The 9,075-nt window shown below is 39.1% G+C and overlaps 4 protein-coding genes across 4 annotated transcripts; 1 reads left to right on the top strand and 3 right to left on the bottom strand. All coding sequences in view use genetic code 12, as the record gives it.

Annotated features, from left to right (window-relative positions):
* Nucleotides 1-244: 244 nt before the first annotated feature.
* On the bottom strand, nucleotides 245-1,102 carry IPP1 (inorganic diphosphatase; the record flags this gene model as incomplete). The annotated part of the gene is made up of 1 exon (XM_051816321.1): nucleotides 245-1,102. The coding sequence occupies one exon, from the start codon at nucleotides 1,100-1,102 to the stop codon at nucleotides 245-247; it is 858 nt and encodes a 285-aa protein (XP_051670340.1).
* A 149-nt stretch (nucleotides 1,103-1,251) lies between these two features.
* On the bottom strand, nucleotides 1,252-2,343 carry SPO11 (Spo11p; the record flags this gene model as incomplete). Its single annotated transcript, XM_051816320.1, has 2 exons — nucleotides 1,252-2,215; nucleotides 2,297-2,343. 2 exons carry the CDS (start codon nucleotides 2,341-2,343, stop codon nucleotides 1,252-1,254), a joined length of 1,011 nt encoding a protein of 336 aa, XP_051670339.1.
* Nucleotides 2,344-3,642: 1,299 nt separating this feature from the next.
* On the top strand, nucleotides 3,643-4,440 carry CANMA_004080 (uncharacterized protein; the record flags this gene model as incomplete). Its single annotated transcript, XM_051816319.1, has 1 exon — nucleotides 3,643-4,440. One exon carries the CDS (start codon nucleotides 3,643-3,645, stop codon nucleotides 4,438-4,440), a length of 798 nt encoding a protein of 265 aa, XP_051670338.1.
* A 232-nt stretch (nucleotides 4,441-4,672) lies between these two features.
* Nucleotides 4,673-9,028, bottom strand: POL1 (DNA-directed DNA polymerase alpha catalytic subunit; the record flags this gene model as incomplete). The annotated part of the gene is made up of 1 exon (XM_051816318.1): nucleotides 4,673-9,028. The coding sequence occupies one exon, from the start codon at nucleotides 9,026-9,028 to the stop codon at nucleotides 4,673-4,675; it is 4,356 nt and encodes a 1,451-aa protein (XP_051670337.1).
* Nucleotides 9,029-9,075: the final 47 nt, after the last annotated feature.

Below are 9,075 nucleotides of genomic sequence, written 5' to 3'. Positions count from 1 at the left end.
CAAAATCACATACATTGATATGAATATACATGTCTTTGCGGTATAAACAATTATGTCGCACTAGTATGAATAAAAAATAAAAACACTGTATTTGACTAGCAGTTGCGACTTTTCTACTGTGATTGGTGCGATTTTATTACACTACAATGTGCGAATTCAATTTGGAGGCATGTGCGACTTTTTGAATGACACAAGTGCAATATTCATCCTGAAAATACTGTATCACTATTCACATCTACACTACTTAATGAGCACCAGAAATGAAGAACCATTTATCAATTGATTTATCAATTGGAGCGGCTTTAGCTGGAGCAGCAGCTGGAATTTCAACATTTGGTTCATAAGTTGGTGTTTTTGACAAAGTGGTGTTGACCAATTCAATACCCTTTGAGTCAGCACTTTGTCCAGCAATCAATTTCTCCCAAGCTTCATGAGTTTCGTTGATAACTTCTTCAGCATACTTCTTGTTTTTACATTCACCACTGAATGCAAATTGGTTTTCTGGTTTTCCATCTGGAATTTTGTAAATTCTGAACCATTCATTGGTGGCTCTTAATAAACCTGGCAAATGAGTTTCAACATCTTCAATGTCGTTCAATTTAGGGGCCAATGGATCGTTGACATCAATAACAATGATCTTCCAATCAGTTTCACCTTCGTCCAAAAGAGCCATGACACCCAAGACTTTAACCTGTTTAACTTCGCCAACAGTGGCAACCTTTTCACCAATTTCACAAACATCTAATGGATCGTTGTCTCCCTTGGCTTTGGTTTCTGGGTGAGTGACATTTGGATCTTCCCAAGTTTGTGGGAAAGCACCATAATTGTGAATGTATCCATGGTGAGGGAAACAGTTACGAACAAATCTCAATTTGCCCTTTTTAGTATCTTGGATAATTGGGTTCAATGGGATGTCTTTGGAGATTTCCAATTTGGCATTGGTCCATCTTGGGACCTCAACAACCATGTTGAGAATAGTTTTCTCTTCATTGGCATACAAAGGAATATCATGGAATGGTGAAACTGGTTTACCATTTTCTTCAAAGTAAACTTTGTACTCTAATGTGTTTGCAGCACCAACTTGACGTGTTTGGAAAGACATTGTGTGTTTGTGTGTGGTGAATCAATTGATAGTTGTAGAAAAAGAAAAGCAACTTGTCGAATCGTAATTGAAAAATTCGTTGGGTGGATTGAGAATTTTCTTTTTTTTTTTCTTGATTTTTCTTAAACTTTTCGCTATGTACGAGGCTTTTAAGCCTCGCCCGTTGTCACGTGTGCACTAACAACCTTACAAACCTTGTCAAGTATATAACTGTTGTATTCCTCAGCAGAGACAACATTCATTTCCGCCTTTTTATTCAAAAATAGGCCGCGTGTTAGTTCCCTGTGAACTTTTTGTCCCAAGCTTACCGTTGCGGTAGCGGCTAGGTTCGTCATGATCGATATATCGCGAGTGGTGATTGTTAGCTGGGAATTGCAATGTGATTCAAGCAAATACATTCCCGTGTAGTCTATGTAAGGGATTGCACATTTATACTGCTTATATATGAGTATTCCATGTGCATCAGAATCAAAAAAACCCAACACAGTAGTATGGTAAGTTTGAGTCAACCAAGTGGCAAATTGTTGCGTCAAGTTATCCGAAAACCCCTTACCAGTAATAACTAAGAAATTGCAGTTCAACATGTCCGACCTGGTTTCGATGAATTTACTAAATGAGTGTAAAATAGCATCCTTTTCAAGCACAATTACCACCAATTTACTTCGTGGGGGTACAGTTGCAGTTTGTTTAAAGTAGCTACAAAAGCTAATGGGGATCAAAGTTGGTTCTGCCAACTGCTTGAAAATGTTGCCATACATCAAACCCTTTTGTGTTGGGTGGGTATTGAAATCTTGTGCCAATGACCACCCTAAACCTTTCTCAACCAAATCAATGAGCAATGTCTTGCATTCTTGCAGGTTCTTGTTGAATATTTCCACATCTTGATAGAATATATCTCTAATCGTTGTTGTCTTGTTGAGAAGCAAGTTTGTCTTCAATATTTTGATTATTTTGATAATGGCCGCCAATTTGGTGCAATCTGAAGCAAAAACGGAGGGAATGTTAAACAGTGTCACTTTTCTATAATCTTGTGAATCATCCGAGCTTCGACTAATAATTATAGATATGCATTGGTTGTTTTCAAAGGCTGAAACTAACTGCTGCCAAATGTGACTAAGTATATCAAGCTTGGATCTGGTGCACTGTTAGTGGCTAAGCTAACCACATTTGATAATAAGAACACAGCCAACATACTTTGATGGGTCATTCCTCACATGAATAATTGCCAAGTTTGTGCTCATTGTATTAATGCCGAATCTGAAGAAGTCAACTGGCTACTTGCAAATTTTGGTTGCAAAGGTGTGACTCCAAAGTTTACGAAGAGTTTTGAAGACACAAAATCAGTAATCATTGCAGTTTCGGATTTAAGAAACCTAGATTCGGAAATAAACGACGTACACACTAACTGACAAGCACGCTCCACCCGGCCCATCCAATCTGCAAGTAGAGTACCATATAGATGTCAAGCTTAGGTCCTGTTACCACTTTACACGATCTACCTTAGTCAAGATGTGGGGTGGATAATATGTCCTCTTGGTAAGTCCGTTTTGATGGCGCCAAGAAGACGTCATATCGAAAGTGCTGATAAATTTCAGTTTACCCTCACATCACTTGGCTAATACGCTCATATAGACACACAGAAATCATACTTTATACATTGAAAGTGGAATTACTATTACTATTACCATTGTTGGTTGGGTTTTTTCTTGGTCAATGTAAAGAAGAAGTGAAGAAGACTGTTGTTGTTTGTGTAAACAAAATGTAATGTCACAACCAAATCGAAATTGAATCAATCCTGCTTTAAGATCTAAGCCTCCCCACCAAATAAAAATGAACCTTTCAAAATGGTACAGATAGTTCTCCAAGGTTAAACTACTAACAAGTCAAATGCAGGCACGCTTTAATTGGCATATGTATATCAACTATTCAAGAATGGAAAGATCTTTACTGTAAAGTAAATGCAATTCGCTTTCTATCACCAAATAAGATCTAATCGCCTCTTCACTGGTTAATTTTTTTCTTTTTTAATTCTATTAATAGCGTTTGTGCCAAGTTGTCTTTACAAAGCCATTTTTTATTTTTTTTTATAATCCCCTGTGTTATGAGGTTGTAGAGGGTGGCAAGGATACTAATTACATACAAACCACAGCCGCTTGTGGTTTACCACATGCTTTGCTTGCGCTTTATAACATCTCAAGCCAAGCAAAACATTATATTTTGTTTGTGTTTCTCTTGTGTATCTTCTCTTTTGTAATTTCCGACCTGATCAAAAATCCGAAATCGAAAACCAACAAAGAGAGACAAAAAAAACCTTTGAGACCTCAAAAATATTTTAGTAAGCGAGAGAACACATTCTCTCCATTATTCAGCGGAAGGCTAGAGAAATAGACATCTAGTATCAGATTTGATAATAAGTACCATCACATCAACCAATATCCCATTAACAGTCGCAGTTCCTATACACTTTATACTAGAACGAAAGCCACTGTACCCACTCTTCCACAACTTACTCCACCTGAATAAACAGAAAACAAAATAGAATGCCGTACATCGACAACGGCAACTTTGTATCAAAAAGCGTTAAATCCCTTTACAAGCGAGATTGGGATGATGGTTACTGGAGCAATTCCGGCGGAGCAAGATGGGCATTCTTTGCTATATTCATCGTATTGATAATCATAGTTGTGCTAGGTACGATAAGGGTCAACAAGAAAAGAGCTCAACACGGTGAGCAGCCAATCTATGGAACCAGATGGCTTACTCCACCATCATACATACAGTCACAAAATCAGTATGACCAACCGGATCATACCAGAGACCCAGATTTACCCAGTGCTTATGTCCCCACGTATACAGCTACCGCAAATGAGTTTGACATGGGCTATTATGATTCAAGTGGAACTTTCCATCCAAACCCCAATGCCAAACAGGCTTTGCAACATCCTCCACAAACTCACCAAAGAACAGGAAGTGCAATTAGTTCGCATACAAATTCTGGCGCAACTCCTTTATCACCAACTTTAGATCATGTTAATGAAGCTGATGGACACGCTCATAATGATCATGATGATGACATTGCAGATATAAGTAGACCTGCTGGTCCACCTCCTTCGAGACCAACAGATGTCAGCTTATCAAATGTAAGTAGACCCGAGGGTCCACCACCTACGAGGAATGCAAAGAACACTTCGCCCACAGCACATAGTGCAGTGAATAATGAACGTACAACCACTACTACAGGAACAGCAATTGATAATTTTTCTGATGAACCACTGCCATCATCATCGTCTAATAAGGGAACAGAAGTTATTGAAACTACCATCGAGAAGAAGGGATAGAGTCTTGATCCATTGTATATTAATATGTAGTAAACCATTTGTTAATTTAATGCTTTTTCAATTCGCTCGTTAGACATTAAGTTCACTGTTTTAGACCAGCTTGTATATAGAAGCATAATGTCAACTTCCCCACTTAGGTCCTTGCGTGATGTGGCTCTAAACTCCTGCCTACCTCATATGTTACATATTGCAAACAAATATGACTAAGATAAATATTATTAAACATACATAACTAACTCATGAAATCGAAAATTGATCCCATATTCACATACCTACGTCCACATTCCTCAAGATATTTCAGAACAACCTCTTGACAGTTTGCAAACAACTCCTTATTCTGTTCTGCCAAGGCATCGACTTGTCCCTGAGCCAATTTCTGCTGATCTTCACCCGAAGAAGAAGATGTCTCAAGCGCGTCAACAATTGGCCTTAGTTTTCCTGCTTTTGTCTTTTCCACATCAAAGATGGAATTAAAGTACAACAATTGATTGTACAATGCCTTGTCGGTATACCTGTACCTCATGACGCCTCTGCAGTCTAAACCTTTGCCAGAAGCTCCGATGCACCTCTTTCCATAAACAGAGATCTGCCTTGTTTCAATTCCACATGATGTATCATCACAGACTAACCAGCCACAGTAGTATAACGCAATGTGCTTTCTTATTGTTGCCTCAAGTTGAGCTGTGAGTTTTACTGTGGGGAAACTAAAGTCACATTTCTTGCACGTTACTCCATTAAATGTAACCTTATAGTCGCTTGATGGTTGAATACCACCATACCTGAATGCATGGCCACAATTGCACTTCAATACAAGATAACTTGATTGTCTAAATCTCTCGTCATCGGAAATATTTGACTCAATTGATGTTATTTCATTCAATCCTTCATTCTTGACTTTAAGAATGTATCGTTTGGTGTCGATGCCTAAGCTTGTGGCCACTCGCATCATATCAACCAACTCAATCTTGTCCAATAACCTCTCAACAGGAGCAAAGATTTGTTTCTCAAGATAATACATTGGATCTGGCTTTAAATCCAGCTTCTTGGATAACAAGTCTTGAATTGCTCGTGCTCTTTCTGCAACTGTCGACTTGTCCTTATCATCGGTAGGGGCAGTGATGACATAAGTTATGACACTACCTGCCTTGATCACTTTTCCTTCAGCTTTCAAACGAAGCGCAACCTGTACTTGGGGCATCGATTTCCCATTAGGGTAGTTGTTAGGATCCTTTGAAAGTTTTGTGTTGATCTTGAACCTGTCCACTGGTATCCCATTTCCAAGGATCTTGTCTCGCATCTCTTCCAAATACGTGTAAACATCTTGCAAGGCCTCTTCTGGATCTGAGTCGGACAAGATTTTCATCAAAACAAACGTAGAAATGTCTTTTGAAAGCTGGCAATACTCACGTCTCCTCATATCCAATCCCTTAACCTCCAATGCAGTTATCTCTTCACCAGTAGCTTTACTCAACGACACATTCATGGCTGCATACTTCTTCTTAGCATGTAACAACAATCGTTTGAATACATTGTCAATATCAATTTCCAACATCTTATAGCGCTCATTAACTTGAATTTTAAACTCTTCACCAATTTTGATAGCATCTTTCAAACTTTGAGCACCTGTGTCAATCATGACAGAATCAGTGTCTCCGTACACAACTCTTAGACTCGATGATTCAGCAAGCTGTCTCGTATCCATCAAAATTTCACGACCTTTGTTTGTCACCAACATCGCCAATGGTTTGGCATAGAATCTAGAGTTTACATAACCCAAACAACCATACATGGAATTGGCTGTCAATTTTAAAGCTTGTTGTTTGATATCATATTGGGCCTTTTGAAAGGGGGTATTTTTGGGGTCCTTCAACAACTTCTTCACTTCTCTACGACGGGTAACCAAGGAATTCAATAATCTTGGCAATACTCCTCTTTCTGAATCATTGTCTGGTATCAAGGGCATATCCTTATCCTCATTATGTGTAACATTGAATTTGTCTCTGTTAACAGTTGTAAAACAAATGTTGTATTCTTGAATAATACTAGGATACAATGAGTTGAAGTCCATAACCAAAACGTAATTCTTGTGCAACCCCTTTTCCGGTTCAAAGACCAATCCACCTTGGTACTTTGGCTTCTTATTCGATGTCGTTGTTTGTACATCGTCGTCAATGTTTTCCAATTGAGCCTCTTGCTGAAACGTTGTATTTTTGTGAGTCGAATCCTCTTTGTCTGGAACAATATAGTTGTTTCTTCTAAACTCGTGCAATAAGATGTACTCATTTCTACCAGCTCTGGTACCACTCAAAGTGTGGCTCCAAGCATTACCAGCAATATTCGTCAACTGTTTCGATAACGAAAGTATTTGGGTGGCAAAGGCTACTTCACTTGCAATCTTTACATTGACCTCATTCTCTTTCAATGCGAGCATAAATAATGTAGCATCCTCGGAGAATTTAGAGTTTTGATAATTGATATCCAACGCATTGTGTTTCTTGTGACAAACAACGTCATACATCTCAACCAAGTCCCAAGACTGACATTTCATTGTTAACGATTGTCCCATTTCGTTTGCAATATCACACAACAACCTTCCTTGGAAAACCTCACGAATAAGCAAATTGTTGTTGAACCCTGAACCATGCCTATTGATTGCATGTGGCCATTGCTTTCTGTTTCTGCGTCCTAACGCGGACCATATAGTGACTTGTTCATCATGCATTCGATGTACTAATACATCCAAAGAAATATTTTCCAACCTATGACCAATAAATACATCTGGATCAACGCTCTTGACTTTGGCCGCCACTGCGTTTAATAAAACCTTCTCGTTGGGGCAAATACGTAGTTCAAACTGATCCTTTTCTGCCAATTGTTTCATTCCTGGAGGGAATGAAACTGTGCCCACTGGTCTCGCGAACGTAATAACATCATCTGGTTTCAAGTCTTCTGGAATTGGAGCATCCTGGGGTAAATTGTAGTACGTGGCCAAAGATACGGAAACAATCTCTTGCCTGTTTCGTTTTGGATTCATCACTGTCTGTACCGATACAGAGGAGCATGTCAAGTTAGGAGCTGATGGTGGAGCCTTGTCCACAACACTCACCTTCCCCGGCAGACTAATTGCAACTTCAATTTGACAATGAGACGAGTTTCGAATAGCGTCAAAGTCACCACCTTGAATTTCAAGCCAGCATGGACCCATGATCCCCCTCTGGGTGACAAAAGATTCAAACATGTTTGCGTTGGTTCCAAATATATGGTTGAACGTTTCTCCTTCGGTGTCAGCAGGAAGGACCTTTCTGTTTGTAGCAGTATTATATGGTAACAATACTTTTAAATACTCGGCTTCTTTAGGTATATTAGCCAATTCGAAAGCGTACTTTTTTACTTCTGGCTTAGCCCTGAGCGTTTCCAACTTGTAATTTTCCATGAAAATAGGAGTAATTTCTTCTAGGACATCATCTGTAGTGTATCTTTGGTTTTCAGCATCAGTTTTATTCTCCTTAGGTAAGATGTACAATTCGCGACAAAGCCCATTAACCTGAACAACCCCAGAAGCCAATTTACCATCCTTGGTTTGTATTTTTCCAAAAAGCAATAATGAGTTTTCAACTTCAGCATAGTCTAACCAAAACATTTTGAAGCTTCCAGTCTCACCGCTCACATTCAGTTCATCTATTTTATCCGTATGATTTGCAAACATCGTGCTCGGTTGTCTTGGCGGTGACGATGAGATTGAACTAGCTTTGACTGAAGAGATCGTAGTAGCGTTATTTTCTCTCTTAACACCGGATGTTCTGGGTCTCTTTGCAAATATCACATCGTCGTCGGAATCGCTATCATCTGGCTTTGGTTCTGGACCACTTTTATCGCTCTTTAACTCCTTCCGAGGCGATGAAGCGGGGTTAATATTCTCCTTCTCCTGAACGGCATCACTAGCAAAGATGGTTCCAGGGGATGAAGGCTGTTCAATTTCATCGAAATCCATAGTATAGTCCGAAGATGCATTGAAAGTCTCAACTGAAGGTGATTTTCTTTCTCTGGTGACAGTGGAAAATGTAAACGACGTGTTTGGTTTCTTTGTTTTGTTGGTATTTGTCTTTTTAAAGTTTGCAAACGATTTTGCCATGTTGGCTTTCTTCTGTGGCACCACTTCTTGAAACCCTTCAAGAATATCGTCGATATTCATGTCTACTTTCTTGACTTCGTTGTTACGGGTAGTAGATTTGAAAAAGTTGTTTATTGGTGCAGTCTTGGCAACTTTGGCGGGCCTTTGTCCCACTTTGTTCTTGCGTCTCTTTTTGTTCGATTCCACAACCTCTTCATCTGAGTAATAGTTAGGCCTCAAAGAGTCGTCCCATTCATCAGCACCATTATCAACATACCCTTCGCCATTATCATCAACAATAAAGTCATCATTCATTAATTGATGTCTTTTATGTTCTCTAAACGTTTCTTCGTCTACTTCATCATAGATTTCATTCAAATTGGTGTCGTCATCAGAATCTAGTGTAACTCTAGCTCCCGTCTTTCTAGCTTCTTTTAACAAGCGTAATTTCTCCCTCTTTTCAGCCTTGGTCAGCATGGTGGAAACTGTTTGGGAAGTAGTTCAATTACTAGAGGAGAGAAGAG

This window comes from Candida margitis (genome assembly GCF_024628925.1).
Source record: "Candida margitis strain CBS 14175 chromosome Unknown scaffold66, whole genome shotgun sequence".
NCBI classification, from domain to species: Eukaryota; Fungi; Ascomycota; class Pichiomycetes; order Serinales; family Debaryomycetaceae; genus Lodderomyces; species Lodderomyces margitis.
This window is presented reverse-complemented; position numbering and strand designations above follow the sequence as displayed.